The sequence below is a fragment of the Petromyzon marinus genome, chromosome 8 (assembly GCF_048934315.1).
Source record: "Petromyzon marinus isolate PM22_M1 ecotype Great Lakes invasive population chromosome 8, UKy_Petmar_22M1.pri1.0, whole genome shotgun sequence".
Lineage (NCBI taxonomy): Eukaryota > Metazoa > Chordata > Hyperoartia > Petromyzontiformes > Petromyzontidae > Petromyzon > Petromyzon marinus.
The window spans coordinates 3,054,568-3,073,028 of NC_133674.1; the positions used below are offsets into that span (position 1 = coordinate 3,054,568).

The 18,461-nt window shown below is 43.7% G+C and overlaps 1 protein-coding gene across 8 annotated transcripts; it reads left to right on the top strand.

Annotated features, from left to right (window-relative positions):
• Positions 1–5,747: 5,747 nt before the first annotated feature.
• Positions 5,748–17,668, top strand: LOC142924085 (fructosamine-3-kinase-like). Of its 8 annotated transcripts, none has more exons than XR_012941228.1 (7): positions 5,748–5,882; positions 8,990–9,112; positions 9,970–10,127; positions 10,868–11,056; positions 13,818–13,946; positions 14,760–14,811; positions 16,265–17,668. XR_012941228.1 is itself a non-coding variant. In XM_076065520.1 (4 exons), the coding sequence occupies exons 1-4, from the start codon at positions 5,763–5,765 to the stop codon at positions 10,884–10,886; spliced, it is 420 nt and encodes a 139-aa protein (XP_075921635.1). In that variant the 5' UTR covers positions 5,748–5,762; the 3' UTR covers positions 10,887–12,025. The 8 variants fall into 8 exon arrangements, 1 of the variants encoding a protein (XP_075921635.1); XR_012941227.1 differs by having other exon boundaries at positions 14,763–14,811; XR_012941229.1 differs by lacking the exon at positions 16,265–17,668 and adding an exon at positions 15,733–16,258.
• The last annotated feature ends 793 nt before the right edge of the window (positions 17,669–18,461 follow it).

An 18,461-nucleotide genomic window follows, 5' to 3' on the forward strand; every position in this document is an offset into this window, starting at 1 on the left:
TGACTGTGTGGGTTAGTGGGTGGGAGAGTCATATAGTGGGGGGCCACAGTGGCGATATGTTAACTACCTCGCCTCGTATACAGAAGGTTGTGGGTTCGATCCTGACCCTAATGCCTGTATATTTCCCTCCACATTTAGAAACATGTATTTAGAGGAGTTAGTTGCTATAAATGTATACATGATAAGCCTCTTTTTTGAGCTATAATTTTTGGCGATGGTGCTTCTGAAAACAATATTCATAGCTCAGTGGGCCTTACCTGGTAAAATAAACCTGGTTGAGTTAGTGGGTGGTTGAGTTAATGGGTAGTTTAATTATTGGGTGGCTTTATTATTGTTTGGTTGAGTGATGGGTGGGTGGATGATTAGTTATTTGGGTAGTGGGTGATTTGGTGAGTCGGTGAGTGGCTGAGGGAGTGGGAGGTGGTTGGGTGAGTGTGTGGGTTAGAAATGGAGTGGGTGGCAGGGTGAGTGGATGTGTAAGTGGGTGAGTGAGTAGGTGAGTGGCTGGGTAATTAGGTGAGTGGCTCGGTAAATAATTGAGCAGCTGGGCGAGTAGGTGAGTGTATGGGTGAGTGTGGGTGGGTATGTGGTTGGGTGAATGAGTGTGTGGGAAGGAGGTTAGGTGGGTAGTGGGTGGGTTATACATTGAGTGAGTGCGTTAGTGACTGGGTGAGTGAGTGGGTGGGTTAGCGATTGAGTGGCTCGGTGAGTGAGTGCTGGGTCGGTGAGTGGGTGAGTAGGTGAGTGTGTGGGTGTTAGTGGGTGGGTGATTGATGGGGTGGGTGTGTGAGTGAGGAGATGGGTGGGTGGGTTGGTGAGTGCATGAGGGAGTAAGTGGGTGGTTGGGCGTGTGCATAAGTGAGTGGGTCAGTGAGTGGGTGTGTGGGTGTGTGTAGATTAGTTTGGTATGAGATTGAGTGGGATGCTGGGTGAGTGGTTGAGAAGATAGGTGGGCAAGTTAATGAGTGAGTGGGTGGGTGAGCGGAGGGGTGAGTGACGGGTTGGGTGAGTGAATGGGTGAGTGACGGCTGGGTGGGTAATTTAACATGGGAAGTTGAGTGGGTAAGTTAGCGTGTAAGTGAGTGGATGGTTGAGTCAGAGAGTGAGGCGCCAAGGTGGTGAGATGTTCACTATTTTGCCTAGTATACAGGAGGTGGTGGATTCGATCCCGACCCTGTCGCCTGTATATTTGGAGTTTGTAAGTTCTCACCCGTGGTCGCCTGGATTTTGTTCTAGATCCTCAGGGTTTTCCCTCTGCATTTAGAAGCAACATGCGTTTAGAGGATTTGGCTGCAATAAATGTATCTGTGATAAGCCACTCGTATATCTATCATTTGTAGCCAGGTCTATTCTGAAAAGGATCTATATAGCTCAATGGGTCTTGCCTGGTGAAATAAAAAGTAAATTTCGGTTTAAAGCTTTCATGACTGCAAGGATTCATCTTCTTGGTTCTTTCGGTAAAGTCACGTAGAATGGTAATAAAATAATAAAATAAAATAAGACAATAAAATTCTCACGACGTTTTGGCCACAACACAAGTGGCCTTCTTCAAGTGAAGAGACAGGTCTGTCCGGAAGACAGAGCTTGAATGAACGCTGACATGCAAGGACCGCGTCTATTAAGCTGTGTGGGCGGAGTTAATATATGAATTTGCATGTTACCTGCATCACCTCCGGAGAGGAGGAGGGAGGGGGCTGGGAACACAGGCAGAGAGGAAACAAGAAAAGGGGCAAGTGCAACAGCCAAGGTGCGCTGTTGTGTCCTGAGTTGCCTTATGACTATGCTGTAAACTGGACTACTATATAATACAATATTATACCTTCCAATCTAAACTACATGGTATAACATCATATCATAGACAAATTCCACTTTTGAATTATGCAATACGTTACTTTACACTACCCTATACTTTAGATTATAAACTATTAGACTTGTGATATTACATTATGTCTTATTCTTTGAACCCAACTATATACCACACTGATGTATATTCATTATGCAATTACGATGCTATATATTGCCTTATGAGTTATGTTAAACATTACAATGTTATACTATTAATTATTATACTACATGTTGTAAACCATACCATTGACCGTGGTGTAAGAAGTATTAAGAGGCAGTGCCAGCGAAAGGGCTGCGGTCTGAAAATCACCATAAAATACAATCAATTAAGAACCGAAATGGTTTAAAACATCTTTCCAATGGTTACTAAGCCAGAATCCATCTTCTCGGTTGAAATTGTCTCTGTGCTTGTATATGTGGATGGCCTCATGAACGAATCTCTCATGGTAGCCAGTTGGCTTGCAAAGAACCTCTGTCTTGGAGAAGTCAATGTCATGTGAGCCCACTGAATTATAACAGTGATCTGCCACGGCAGAGGCGTTCGTCCTACCGTGTTTCATGTCTGCTTTATGTTCGCGGATGGGGTCCGATATATGTCGTATGGTTTCTCCAATGTAGCTGCTACCACAGAGGCACTTTAGTTTGTAAACGCCCGGGTACTGTATGTCTGGAACCACATCCTTTACAGATGGAACCAGATCACGGATTTTTTGTACTGTGTTGAATCGGACCTGGATCTTGTGTTTATTCAGGATTTTGGAGATATTTTTGTGACCCCCGCAATGTACAGTGAGGGAAAAAAGTATTTGATCCTCTGCTGATTTTGTACGTTTGCCCACTGACAAAGAAATTATCAGTCTATAATTTTAATGGTCGGTTTATTTGTGGTGAAGGTTGTTTTGAAAACGAGCTATGTAGCTCATTGGGCCTCACCTGGTAAAATAAACATAATTCATTGTGTAGGTGAGTGAGCAGTGTGTGAGTGAGTGCATACGTGTGTAGGTGAGTGGGCGGTGGGTGAGTGAGATATTGGGTTAGAGATATAGTAGTGGGTGGCTTGCTGAGTGGGTGAGTGGCTCGGTGGTTAAGTTAGTGGGTGGTTTAATTAATAGGTGATTTAGTTTGTGAGTGGTTGAATTATTGGGTGGTTGACTGATGGGTGGGTGAATAATTCCTTGGTAATGGGTGAGTAGATGAGTGGGCGGGTGGTTGGGTGAGTGGGGGATTAGAAATTGAGTGGATTGCAGGGTAAGTGGATGTGTAAGTGGGGTGGGTAAGTAGATGAGTGGCTGAGGGAGTGGGCAGCTGGTTGGGTGAGTGGGTGGGTTAGAAATTGAGTGGGTGGCAGGGTCAGTTGATGTGTAAGTACTGGGTGAGAAGGTGAGTGGCTCATTGAGTAAGTGAGTGGATGGGCGAGTAGGTGAGTGGATGGATGAGGGAGTGAGTGGGTGGGTGAATTAGTGGGTGGGTGAGTGGATGTTTGGGTGGGTGGATGAGTGAGTGTGTGGGTAGGTGGTTAGGTGGTTAGTGTGTGCGTTAGAAGTTGAGTGGGTTAGTACCTGAGTGAGTGAGTCGGCGGGTGGGTTGGTGAGTTCGTTGTTGGATGAGTGGGTGAGTATTAGTGGGTAGGTATGTAGGTGAGTGATTGACTGTATGGGTGGGTGAGTGAGTGAAGAGATGGGTAGGTGGGTTGGTTGGTGGGTGCGTGAGTGAGTGAGTAAGTGGGTGCGTGAGTGCATAAATGGCTAGGTGAGTGAGTTTGTGGGTATGAGATTGCGTGGGTGGTTGGGTGAGTGGTTGAGAATTAATTTTGATGAGTTAGTGGGTGGGTGAGTTGGTGAGTGAGTGGTTGGGTTAGCGTATGGGTAAGTGAGCAAGTGGTTGGGTGAGTGTGTGGGGTAGTGAGTGATTGAATAAGTGGGTGAGTGAGGGGCTGGGTGGTTGGCTTGGGTAGTGAGATTGTGGGTGGGTAAGTGAGTGGGTGAATGGGTGTATTGGTCGGTGAGTGTGTGAGTAAGTTAGTCGGCACATGATTGAGCGGGTGGCTGGCTGAGTGCGGGAGAAGATGGGTGGGTGAGTTAGTGGGTAGGTGAGTTGGTGCGTGGTTGGGTGAGTGAGGGAGTGACTGGTGGGTGGGTAAGTTAATGTGGGAGGTTGAGTGGGTGAGTTAGTGTGTAATTGGGTGAGCGGGTCAGAGAGAGGGGTGCCACTATGGTGAGATATTAACTACCTCACTGAGTATACAGGAAATCGTGTATTCGATTCTGACCCTGCTGCCTGTATATTATGAGTTTTAATGTTTTGCCTGTGTCCTCGTGGATCTTTCTCCGGGTCCTCCAGATTTATCCCTCCACATTTAGAGTCAAGATTTGTTTAGACGATTTGGCTGCACTAAATGTCAGCTTGATAAGCCACTTCGTTCACGTATCAGTTGTAGCCAGATCACTTCTAAAATGTTTTATATAGCTCTGTGGTGCTTACCTGTTAAAATACAAAATAGTTTAGTTGTAGTTTATTGGATGGGTGATTGGGTAGGTGGGTAGTTCGGTGCGTGGGTGGGTTAGAGGTTGGGTAGGTGGCAGGATGAGTGGGTGGGTGAGTAGATAAGTGGCTGGTGAGCAGGTGGGTGGGTGAGTGCATGAGTTATAGATTAAGTGGGTGGATGGGTCAGTGTGTGATTTGGGGCATGAATAGGTGAGTGGGTGGGTTAGTGGAGTGTTGAGTGAGTGGGTCGTTGAGTTAGTGAGTGGGGGGTATGCAGGTGGGTTCGTAGGTAAGTGGTTAAGTGAGTGGCTGGGTGTGTTGATGAGTGAGTGGGTTTCGCGATTGAGTGGGTGCCAGGGTGATTGGGTTCATGAGTGCTTTGGCTGGGTGTTTGAGTGGTTGGGTGGGAGGCTGAGTCAGAGTGGAGCGCCAGGGTATCAGAATGTTAACTCCCTCGCCATTTGTATAGGACATCGTGGGTTCGATCCCGATCGTGACGCCTGTATATTTGGAGTTTGCATGTTCTCCCTGTGGTTGCATGGATTTTTCTCTGGGACCTCAGAGTTTTTCATGTATATTTAGAAATATACATTTAGAGGCTTTGGCTGCTATAAATGTCCACGTGATAAGCCACTTCTTTGAGCTATCATTTGTTTGCCATGTCATTTCCGACAAGGATCTGTATAGCTCAGTGGGCCTTACCTGGTGAATTTAAAATAATTCAATTGTAGTTGAACTATTTTAAGTGAATAGGTGGATGAGTGGGTCGGTGGGTTGGTGAGTAGCTGGTTTAGTAAGTGAGAGGTTGGATGAGTGGGTGGGTGGTTGAGTTGTTGGTTTAGAGATTCGGTACGTGGCAGGGTGAGTGAGTGGGTGGGTGGCTTTACGAGTGGGTGGGTGGGTGGATAAGTCAGAGAATGGGGCGCCATGGTGGCTAGGAGATGTTAACTACCTCGCCTGGTATATTGAACTTCGTAGGTTCGATCCCGACCTTGACGCCTGCTGTATATTTGAAGTTTGCATGTTTTCCCCGTGGTCGTGCAGGTTTTTCTCCAGTTTCTCCAGTTTTTCCCTGCACATTTAGAAACATGAGTATTTTGAGCATTTGGCTGCTATAAATTTCCATGTGATAAGCCACTTCGTTAGGCTATCATTTGTGGCCAGGTCGGTTCTGAAAAATAGCTCTGGTAAAATAAAAAATGGTTTCATTTATAGTCTACATAGGATTGACTTCCCAGGAAGTAACACTCATTGTATAAACCCCAGAAGAATATTGTTTTGAGTCACCCAAACCAGAATGTGAACTGATATATTCGTATTTTCAAGCGAGGTTCTCGGCCACAGACCACCTGGACAAATATGATGTAGTTTAGTTTGCATATGAATTATTACTTGGGGTTTGTTGACATGATAAAGTTAATGTTTTCTTTGACATGTCTATTGTGTTGTACACTCTGACAGGGGCTCAGGCTTGTTGGGGCAGCATCTGGCTGAAATGCACCTTCACAACAGGAAGATTGGAGAGAGGCTTCACAAGGAAGAGAAAACTATCGGTATTGAATCATGAAAATGTAAAACATGTGGAAAACTAGGCCCACCGATCCAACCCTAGCATCATGTCAACTATGTATTATGTTGACATTCCTTCGCACTGAGAGTAGGCATGCTAATCGGATCTAATGAATATGTGTAAACAGGCGATTTGTGTGTAAACAAACACACATTTCATACAGCTGTTTATTAATCGTAAAAATCAAGCGATTGAGCTAGTGAATGAGATAGACACATGCTGTCATTATTTCATACATGAACACAACTAGCCAGCCAGCAGTCATGCTTTTCCACACCTAATCACATTCATCTCTTTGTTTTAGCCATCTTTGTGATGAAGGGAACTGTATTGTTCATGTGTGTGCAATGTACTTTTCAGAATATGAATTATGTTGGGTAATATATGAATTATGGCTATTAAAAGTATCTGTATTTAAGTCCATCAGGGCAAACTCTTCTGCAAAGGAGACTTAGAGCATTCAACATTGCGTCCCTTGATATTTTTGCTAATCGCAATATTTTTCGATTTAAAGCTTTCGTGACTGCAGGGATTCATATGCTTGGTTCTTTCGGTAAAGTCACGTGGAAGGGAAATAATAAAATAATACAAATAAAACATTATATAATAAAATTTTCACGAAGTTTCGACCACAACGCAAGCAGACGTCCTCAGATGAAGAAACAGAGCTGTCGGAAAGACAGCGTCTTAATGAACACTGGGCAGTGAACACTGGGCAGTGTTCATTAAGACGCTGTCTTTCCGACAGCTCTGTTTCTTCACCTGAGGACGGCTGCTTGCGTTGTGGCTGAAATGTCGTGAGAATTTTATTATATTATGTTTTATTTGTATTATTTCCCTTCTACGTGACTTTGCCGAAAGAACCAAGAATATAATCGCAATATGTTCAGGAGATAAATGTCAAGGTCTGCTAGCCAAAAGAAGGCTTTAGGAGAGAGTTCATGTAGTTTTGCTATTCATTCATTAAAGGGCAATAGAGTAAATGCTAAAATAAATGTTTCCAGCTAATTTTTTTATATACGCTAGATTTACAAGTCTATAATGTACAGAAAATACCATGGTTGGCCAGACCATCGCTCGGCATCTGCATGTGGCTCCTGGGCAGTTCAAGTGTGGCTCTGCAGAGGCGCTGCTAATTTGTAACTCTTCAATTTAACTTTATATGAAGTGAGAACAATCTGGTATCGGAGGCAGGCCATGAGTACTCCCAGGGCACTGAGATTTCTAAACTCAAAATTCCACAGCCAGTCAACACGAGTCAACTTCTGTATGGCTAATCTTTATCTCTTGTGGCTCCCGTGGCCATCTAAAGATTATGGTATGCTGCTGGTAGGGTCAGGAAAGTTGGTCACCCTTGGTATATGCGTTGATGATTTTGTGCAATGTTCAGCTGCTCCGTCACGACAGGGGTCCCAGTCAGTTTGAGACTGCTAAATTAAGGTTCTCATGTGCTTTACAGATTTTGATACAAATTTCAGTCTTGAATTTCTCCCAACAGGTATGGACCCTGGGCAGGAGGATGTAGAGTATGTGGGTTTCATACGGCTATATGCTGTGGTTACATCCCACATGTGATCTCCGCTTTAAAGTCATGAAACTGGTTGTAGCCCATTTAAATTTTAATATACCCGTTTAACACGTAGGCTTTCGCGGCCAATATCCATAATATCGGTTTTTTTGGGTTGGATCGTTGAAATAGAAATTTGTCGTTATACCCGCCACCGACACAGCCAATTCGTAAGGTTTGTCACATAAACAGAACATTCCAATTCGTGAAGGGCTCACAAGTGACGTCATCACATCTATCCCTCCAAGGAATGAAACAGGAGGATTTCTCTACGAATTTGGCTGTCCACCTAATGATGATAGTTGTAAATACTGGCGAAACGTCATACTCAGATTGTAAATGTTGTGGATTTTCTCTCCAACACTTCGGTTTGCTGTACTAGTAGCGGATTGTCATGTTCCGTTTACGTGACAACCTTACAAATTGGCTGTTAGGTGGTGGTAGGTTTAACGGCTCATTTATTTTTACGCGATCTAACCCAGAAAAAAGCATATTATAGATTTAATATACCCTTTTGTTGAAGGACAGCCTGGGTGACCAAAGTTTTATAGGAGCGGCAATAATGTTTACTTGATTAAATTAGTTTTATCATGGAGCGGTAAAATCAGCTGTTGTTCAGATGTCAGTCTAATTAGTATTACATCGTAGAAATATGAGAGTCCTTTGTGTAATAGTCTATTAACCACTGATGATGGTAACATTGGTTTAAGGTTACATTTTAAGAACTAGATTGACGTACATTTTTTCTTGCATAAGTACACAAATTTATAAAACAGTATATTTGATGAAAAAATGCATATATTTTCTTCAATTGCACAGAGTTGTACCTTTGATAACAGGGCACACAGTTACAACTGACATCACCAGATGTCACTCAAGTTCCCTCAGAGATCGATCTTGCATAACCAGTGTTCACGTAATCAGTTATGTTTTCGCTAATTACCAATTACACTCAGCCGGGTTTGACAGACTTGTATGAATGTATGTTGCACTTCCTTTCCACCGTACATAGCCAACCGTGCTAAACGGAGGTGCGGGAATTAAGCGCAGAACCTATCGTTAGGATCAATGCTGTTGTAATTTTTTATGAGGATATCAATTGGTGGCTAGAATGAGATGTTCAAAGACTACAGCATGATAATCGGTACATAACATGAGTGTCGAATTATGTCTTAAGAATTACCCAGCCATTTGTACATAAAATTCAACGTTTCTGGGTGACCGTGTTCTTCATTGCAAGGCCCGCGGGCCGGTGGCAGTCCCTGGTGTCCTTTTTACTGCGACCCCTGACGTGCAGTCCTCGACAATACACACAAGTGAAAACACCCCATCATGCTGTCAAACCCCCCAATGGTTTCAAATGTGAGATGGCTCTTTCACTGATAATGTCTTATTCGCGAAAGTGGCCCGCCTCCGAAAATGAGTGAATATCACTGTTTTAGGTCAAGGATTGGCCAAATAAAGTAGGTATTATTTGCTTATGTTTTTAAATGTCTGTAATAAAACTATATTTATGCCACCAGCTGAATGAGTGGCAGGAGGACTGGGTGACGTTCTTCTCACGGCAGCGACTGCAGCTTCAGCTGGACATGATAGAGAAGGACTACGGTGAACGGGAAACCCGCGAGCTCTGGTCTCGGCTTCAGGTTCGTAAGCCGTTTCACTCTCGCCCTTAACCCTTTCCTGTTCCGAGACGACTGCTCATTTCAGGATGGGTCTCGTTCACCACCGAATCTCGGAACGCGCAAGTGGTTCAGCGGTAATTTTTTTTAGAGAGGCATAGCGCCGTTGTTTTTAAAGACATTGTACTCGCCGCAGAGCACCGTAGCGACAGGACAGCACTCTATTATAGCTGGTACCAAACTGTGCTACACACCTTCCCGCACGGCCTTGTGGGATCCTCGGTACCGATAAAGTTATTTAATATTTACTTCCTATTACGTTCCGATGACGTACACGAGATTCAGCGGTGAACGGGATGCACCCCGCAACTTGCAGTCATCTCGGAGCAGGAAAGAGTTAATACATGCAGCAGTGTAGCTCATCATGTGCACAGCCATATGGGAAACCCATTTGATCGCAGTGGGTTTTCGAGGTGACTTTAAAGGTAAAGTGGTGTTTCACACGCAGGCTTTCGCGACCAATATTATTCATGATAAAGTTTTTTTTGGCTTAGATAGCGTAAGTGTAAATGCGTCGTACACCCACATCCACCCAACACAGCCCATTAGTAATGTTTCTGACATGAACAGAACGTGCCATTTATGTTATTGCTCGGCACTCTGGTGTGTTAGAGAGGAAACGCAGAACATTTTCAAACGAGTACGACCTTTCGCTGGTGATTACACCCAGCATCATCAAGCAATTGCCAGAAGCGTTCTGGCTTCTGGCAATTGCCTAATGGCAATTGGAGTGGGTGTACGACGCATGTAAATTTATGCGATCTAACTCTAAAAAAACGTTATCATGAATAAAGTGGTGTTGTTTTTTGCGTGGTGTGCAGCTTCGGTTGGGGGAATTTTTCCGGGACGTAGAGGTGGTTCCGGCACTGCTCCACGGTGACCTATGGACTGGGAACGCTGCAGAGATTAATGAAGGGCCCGTCATCTTTGACCCAGCCTCCTTCTATAGGCACTCGGAGTACGAGCTTGCCATCGCTGGGTAAGAAAAAACTACAAACAACCAAAACAATTGCAGCGACTGCCGTTCACTGCCCTGTCTATGGCATGCAAGGTTCATTCGTATAACCTCAGTGTGGCAAGGGCTGGCTCATTAAATAAATAACAGAGACCAGGTAGAGTTGTGGTTGAGATGTCTACATGCTTAGGTCTCCACCCTCTCTATTTGCTAACTTACAAAGACTCATCCTTCCTTGCTAAGGCTTTTTGGGCAAATCCTGTTAAAGCTGATACGGTGCACAAAACACTAGTGGAACGATAAAACTCTTACTTATCCACGGCACTTGAGGATGCTTGAATGTTCCAGAAACACAGTTTGTCGAACAAGGAAGACAAGTTGCCACTGATGTGCTTTACCAGAAATCCAAGCTGAAGATAATTCATTACACGTCAAATGGAATTCAAACCCTCAGAGCTGGGATATGCTTCAGTGAACAAAAACACATTTGACATGATGTTTACTGTGCAGCCATTGGTGACTAAGTTGAGACCACAGCATTCCTGCCCTCAATTGGCAGGAACGTTTGTTGATAGATGGCTCACTGAATTTTGAACGGAGGACCTCAATGGCATTGGCTCGGTGCTCTGACATTGAAATTAACCTCGAGCCACTCAATTTCCTGCATTACGTTGAATTTGTGAAAATGTTGTTCATTGTTATGTTGTTCATACTGGAACAGCAGCATTGTAAGATTTTGAATGTTTGGTGTTGTTTGGGTACAGGATGTTCCAGGAGCTTTAGCTCCACGCTTCACTCATCCTACCACGCTCTCATCCCAAAGTCACAAGGCTTCGGCAAGAGCCAGAAGCTCTAGCAACTCTTCCACTACCTGAACCACTGGAATCACTTTGGGACAGGATACCGAGGGTCATCCATCTCCACCATGCGCAGTCTTCTCAAGTGAATGAACGGTGCAGGAAATCGTGGGCTATGGTGTATGACTATAAAAATTATTATCGGCCATGATATACATTGTTGAATAAAGGCCTTCCCTAAGCCACCACTCAATCTCACAAAACTAGTCCATTTAAATGCTGTGCAATGCCCTAGGCATTCCACGTGAGTGTGACCGGGGGTCCCTTTGTTCCACATCCTGGCCGTGATCTCCACGCGAAAACTGGGTCAGTTAATGTCCGAATCAGAATCTTTAATTAGGCTGGACGAATCTGATGAGCTATGAAGCTCTTTTTTTCACAGATGTCCAGTCGGGGCGAGTCAGAAAGTTACAACAACAAACAACAGTACAAACAGATAGGAGGGCAAAGTAAAGGAACGCGAAGCAAATTTTGACTTAAAACTTTCGTGACTGCAGGAATTCATATTCTTGGTTCTTTCGGTAAAGTCACGTAAATAGAAAACAAAAAACAATAAAATAAAGACCGCTTGTGTTGCGATTGAAACGTCCTGGGTTTTTTGCTTTTATTATTTTCAATTTATTTTTTATTTGTTTTATGTATTTAATTATTTAATTTGAATTTGATTTCTTGTTTTCTATTTACGTGACTTTATTTACGTGACTTTACCAAGAATATGAACGCTAAGCAAGTCATGAAATAAAAATATGTAAGAGTTCAAATTGCATTAGTGCATCAATTCCTGCCAAATTTTTTTATCACCAAATGCCATTTTGGGCAATGCAGTATAACAAAAACAATCCCAGATGTTTGGCTAGTACCAGTTACAGTGTATGTTTTTGTTGTTGTTTTGCTATGGGAGTAAACCCATGCAGAGAAAGGGACCAGAATTAGGAAAGCGAAACCAGGCACTCCTTCAGAAGATGCCATGCACGGGCGTGACCACTGCACCACCCTGACGCCCAAACAAATGTAATTCAAATAATCTACAATACTGGCAAATAAACCCTATTAGTGTCAACCGAATATCCGGACAATCTGGCCTGTGTATAGCTGCATCGGTGTTTCTATAAGTCGTATTCAAATTGCCTGCTATGAATAATATTTTAAAGTACAGGTTGCCCACCTCTGGTTTTATTTAACTTACCAGTTGTACTCATTCTGTTTGTCACAGGTAATATGGCAAGGAAAATATTTCGCAGCACGATTAGGACAATTATGGTGACACATGTGACCCCCTCTACACAAGTAACAGTTGAGAGTCAATGCTGTGATGTTGTGCGATTGGTGCAAGCGACCCCATCGTTGTGTTTTAATGTTGAGCAGTTAAACTTGCACTGTTGTGGGGTGAGGTCAAGGCCGATGTCTGCTTGCAGCGGTGTCAAGATGAGCGTTTTGAAGAGGCTCGCGAAGGATGATACTTGGCAGTTGGGTGCAGTCTCCCTCCATTAACAACAGAGGGCAGAGGAGCGACACTCACAACAATTGGCTGAGCACTGGGCGTATACAACGCATGAAGTCGGCAGCAAGTTTATCTCAGGGAGTTGACCCGCACACGACAACTGGGTCTGTCCCGCGTGTTCACGCTATAACGCGGTTGCCTTCATTTAGGGAACGCGCACCGCCATAAGGCGACTTGTGAGCGGTCGACGCCGAACTACTTTCTTGAGCTGCGCGGTTGAGCGAGACGAGACGGTAACGCGGCGGCGTCCCCTCAAGTTGTTTGTAACCCAATTCTGACTGCGCAGTAAGAGGCGGTGGGGGGGTCACCAAGTGACACGCAGCTTGACCGTGGAGTAGACCGCGAGGACGCCAACGTCGCCTAGGCAACGCCGCCCCCCTCTGGCTCTGCCTGCCTCGCTCTGTGCACGTGAGGTGTCAACCACGTGACGCGGGCCACTGCGCGCGTTGCGTCACCGCTCACCGTGGGGGCCCCTCCGCTACGTCCACATCGTACAGTCGCACATTCATTAATAGTCACACTCTTAATCATGTTTATGGTCATTGTCATTAAAGGTGAGTTTAATAATACTACTACACAATGTGTGCATTAATATATACGGCATGAATAAAACGCACCTGTAAATATCCTAAGTAAGTTTGACCTGACATTATTGCACAACAATTGCCCAGCCACCGTGGGATGTTTATCCTCCAATGTGTATCTGGCTCTGACCTGACTTATATAAAAGTGCAGCTCTGCAATTGCTTGGTCACACCACCGCTGGTGAAAAGACCTTCATGAGAGCAAACTCTTTACGAGTATTTGGTCTACTTTTCCATATAACAATAGGTTTTACCCTTTCTGGCAATACAACAGGTGTCAAGATGTTAAAACACCAAACAGAATCCTCATTCAAGGAATCCTGTCTGCATTAACCACACGTACTTGTGGTGAACATTCTTTGAAACTGATTAGTCCACACCAGGAAGGTCCCATATTCTACTTTTCCACGTTGACCAGATGTGTTGGAAGAGCCGGCTGAAAGCCACACTTTGCTGCATCACACACGACTTGCCGATCAGCTGTGGTGTGCCCATTTAGCGACCTCTGGTCTGTGAGTTCAGTTTACTAACCATTAACAGCATGGCAGCTTTCTAATTGGCTTGTGTGACAATTCACCTGTGTCATTATCTCTTGCACTGCCTGAAATAAGTTTTGGCGTAAGGGAGGGAAATTATGACTCACCCACCTGCACCTGCCTTGTGCTCCCAGACACCTAAGGACCTTACTACCGCTGTGAGAAATTGACGGGCGTAGACTGCTGTATGGCGATGATGTATTCACGTCGTTCCTGCTGTTTTCCTCTTTTGCTAGGTGATGCAATTGGTGTGCCAACACCTCCAGATGCAGTTCCTGAAGGACCTGGGCATTCGGGACATGTTCGTTTTGCCTGTGATGAATGAGTTTGTCCGAACACACAGGGAAGTCAGCCTGTTCATCGAGGTGCGTTTCCCATGTTTATTTCACTCGATTGGTCGTCTGTTTGCAAGGTCATGCTCTGCCCAGAGGTCACCCACTGAGATTTTTTTTACCGTAACATTACCGTCACTTGGGTTTGGTGATCGATTCAACGGGGCAAAAATATTTGTAAGAAGCGTAAACATGGCAACGTGATCATTGTCAGACCACGGAGAACCTTCAGAATGCCGAGTATGATCTTTAAATTGATCCTGGACTCGTTCGGGGGATATTTGAACAATTTGAATATTGGGGCGATATTGTCTTGCTACGGGTCTGAGTGAGAAGTCTCCCAGCGGTTTTTTGAGTCCATAATCGAGATTTTTGGGTTAGAGCACGTAAACATGCACTCAATGATACACTAAATATGCACTATTTATTTATATATATGCTAAATTATTTTGTTGATATGTAAACTCTGACTTTAACATAGCCACTTCCATGACCAGTTACATGCTAATTCCTCACATTAACATTATGTTAATCTCCCATTTACATGCTAATTTCTGACTTTAACATCCTGCTAATATATCACATTAGCATAGCTACTTCAATGCTAAATCGTTCTGTTGATATGTAAACTCCTTTGTCAAGGTGCTCCGCTCCTCCCACCCAGCTTAAAATACGCTGCCAAGCTTAGCAGTGTTCATTGGAGCGCTGTCTTTCCGACAGCTCTGTTTCTTCACCTGAGGACGGCTGCTTGTGTTGTGGCCGAAACGTCGTGATAATTTTATTTAATAGTTTTTATTTTATTATTTTATTATTTCCCTTCTACTTGACTTTACCGAAAAAACCAAGAAGATGAATCCCTGCAGTCACGAAAGCTTTAAATCGAAAATCAACACACGTGGTACGAAACAAGTATCATATGTTATAAGAATAATATAAACATGCAATATTCACGGCAATGGCAGTGTTGTTCAGCGTGCCCTGCTGTGGAAGCCAGCCACATGAGTTTGATAACCAGTCATGGCTAGTATCAGTGGAAAGCAAAATCTGAACTGGTTCAATGCTTTGCTGACCCAGACTGAGCAGTATGGAGTGCTAATAAGTTAACCGGATGATACATTATTATTTGGCAATGCTGCTGCTGCGTTGGCAGTGGTGCCCAAGAACAATTAACTAAAAAACTCAACACATTAGTCAGTAATGTTGTGGCCTCAATAGACACAACATTATATGCAACGTTTCGGGCCATGGTCCTTCTCCCATTTGTACAATGAAAAAGGGCCATTGCCCAAAAGTCTACATTTTTTCATTTTTATTTAATTTTAAGGTCATTGTTATTGACGAACGTGTTGAGTTACCATGATAATTAAGAACAGATTTTGGTAGAAAGGTCCTGTTACTATGATGAATGTATCCTCTAGACAAACATACAAATTCATCACAGGGTTGCCTAAAGCTTGCCAATAGAAAATAATGCCGATTAAGTTGTGGGCACCCGACATTCACTTGCCCTGCGGCCACTCCCTCAACGACACGAGTCGCATTGACTCAGGGTCCCGCGGGTAGTTCCATGACTCGGTGGTCCAGGAGAGTGGCACGAGCGATGCGGGCATCAGCTGGGCGCCACAAGGGCAGCCATGCTTCGAGTCACTCGCACAGCTCCCTGTTCAGCACGACGTGAACGCATTCCCAGCCTTCTGATCTATGTGGCTTTTCCGAATCAAGCAAATTGTCACTGATAATTTAGCACATTTGCTATGCTATTTAAAAAATATCTAGCGATTCATTTTATATAGCGTCGTTCATGATTATTGCATCTCAGAATTTCTGAGGAGCCAAAGACCAAGCTGGAATATTGCAAGGGAGGTGAGCCTGCACCAACAATTGCCCTGCATTTCTATATATGTTCAGATGTTGCCAGCCAATTAGTGAGTGTGTATATATGTGGAAGGAAACTGGAGCACACAGATAAGTCACTGCTGAGTGCATTAATCACCCTTTGTGAGATTTGACGCAGCATGTAATTAAAATATATTTCCAATTTGTCTTCGGGTGATTTTGTAGGTGTTTGTTTTAAGCAAGAGGAGAGTGGAGTTTTAATGCCATGTCCTGAATGGGCCTTCCATTACAAAGTCCTCATTCAGGATCCCAGTCCCACAACATTTCAAGCCTCCCTCTCAGTTCTACTGCTCTTTGCACTGAACATTTAAACCTACTTATTGGGCCTTCTGATATGCCCTCTTTGGTATCATGACATGCCATTTCCTATACTGGATCATTGTAATCATCGCTCCATCATGCCTCCTTGTCAGTCAGTAAACTTCTAACATTGGTGTCGTGTGTGTCTGTTGCAGGGATACTCTGGGGGGCCCTTTCTTTGCCAGGACTCAAACGGCCGCTGGTTGCTTTCTGGAATCACCAGCTGGGGTGTTGGCTGTGCACGGGCATACCAGCCAGGTGTCTAGCGCACAGTCGCCAAGTTCATGGACTGGATTCACCAGAACATGCAGTAGTCTCTTATACATTTCTGCACAAGCAGAATACTATAGATCAGGGATATAAATATTATGGGAACTAAACATCAAAATAATTAATTAAGGCAATAAATATATTTTTCTAAAACTGATTTAAAGTTAATGTTAAAAGGTTAATTTAATGAGCTGAATGCTATATTTTAACTGCACCATAATGCAAAAAAAAATTCCAAGTGAACACAGATTTTGGGTCAAATCAGAAAAGTATTTTTTTTACATGCGTTGTCAATAGCGTTTTTATCTTTTGGGTTTGCCACACATGTCAACGGGCCTGGCAAAGCAAACATGAGCATGATGTTGGCATTGGCAGGAGATGAAGACAGAGCTTGCTATTTTTCAATGTTGCTTAATTCTTTCAAAACTGACACAATGGACAATGAATGCACTGTCTAAATATTTGGCCCAACCTGATTATACATGCTAGCAAAGTGAGTGTTGTCCAAACTACGTATGATACATTTATATTCTTGTTATATTTTGACCTGGGTCATCAACTCGCATCTCCCATACATTAATTGCCATGGATGTTGAGCAGTAGGGGTACTCAGAGGGGGTCTATTGGCCTTCTAGGGGACCACTGCAATGATCGGGGCATCCAGAAGGGATGATGAGTTCCACAGGGAGAACGTTCTTCATTGCCTTTGAGTGTCCATGGCAAGGTTATTGGTGATTACCTTCACCTCCCCCGGTCAACACAGTCCATGAGTTTGTGAGTTTTGCTTTACTAACGACATGAAAACAAGACTGGTTTGCACAAGGAGCCTGCAAAAATTTTATTTAGAAAACCTCATGAAACGTGATGCATGGCACTTATCTGAGACGCCCCTTATCTGAGACGCCCCTGTGTAAATGGCGTGATATCAAGACCATTATTATCATAGTGAACTACATGACGTGTGTAAGAAAACTATATAAACATCTATTGGAAACATTTCATGAAAATATGTACAAAAATGAACACTTTAATAGTGTTTCATGGTATTCCAAAAATTTAGACATTTGATTGGTTAAGATGGTTTACTCGTTGGGATGATAAATGGCAATGATCCTTCATCATGTAAAAGACTGTAAGCTGCTTTCAAAAATATATATTTTTTGAAGATCGTATTCACACTCTGCAACAGTCTATTTTCCACATCAAACCATAACGTGTCTGTCGACTGCAATTGAAAATTGATGCATGCTTAGTAGCGATCGGGTGAATAAACATTGCAATGTGTCACATGTTCGTGTCTGGGTGGCTTTTGCTTGAGATTAGGGATCTTGTGAAAAAAGTTATAAGACTTTATATGAAAACCTCCACAGAGGCCGATTTTGACACTTGGTACAAGTCATCAGAAAGTCCAATTAGCTCCATCCACATCCTTCTGAACCGCATAATTCCATCTCTCTTCTAGCCTATGACACATCCATTTAGCCCCATCCAGCCAAACAAGCTGTATCATGGGACCTTTTTCCAGAATCAAAGTGTGAAAAATAATAAAAGGTTTTATCCTTTCTGGCAGTAAAGCAGGAAGTGGTGTTAAAATGTTCAAACAACCAATTAGAAACCTGTTGCAAGGAATCAACTTACTGCATTAACCACACACGTGACTTGTGGTCAATATGCAAACAAACATGCTCTGATAATATTTGAATTGTCTTTGAAACTGATTGGCCTACACCAGAGACAGCCTTCTTTATGACCTAGTCTCACCACCAGTGTCAGATCAGAGATCGCCAAAAGGGGAACAGTGCAAAGGCAATGCCACACGTATCGGAGCATTTATAGCTAACCACTGCCCACAGCTCCCCAATCACTCGGTGTGCTCACCGTGGTGCCACCACTCCCCCCTCACAATGTGCAAACCACTACGCCACCAATCTCCACATTCTCACAGTGCGCTCACTGCTGCGCCACCGGTCCCCACTCACAGCTAGAATATGAATTAAATGTCCACAGTCATCGTTTTCTGATTTCCGAAATAATACGAGTTGCATTTCATTCAACATTGGGGAGGGGTCTGCCCTTCATTTA

Excerpts from the sequence above, each read along its gene's own strand:
- LOC142924085 (XM_076065520.1), top strand. The coding sequence starts at position 5,763 with ATGTCTATTGTGTTGTACACTCTGACAGGGGCTCAGGCTTGTTGGGGC. Across the intron at positions 5,883-8,989 it reads CAAGGAAGAGAAAACTATCG|CTGAATGAGTGGCAGGAGGA; the intron begins GTATTGAATCAT and ends TTATGCCACCAG. Across the intron at positions 9,113-9,969 it reads AGCTCTGGTCTCGGCTTCAG|CTTCGGTTGGGGGAATTTTT; the intron begins GTTCGTAAGCCG and ends CGTGGTGTGCAG.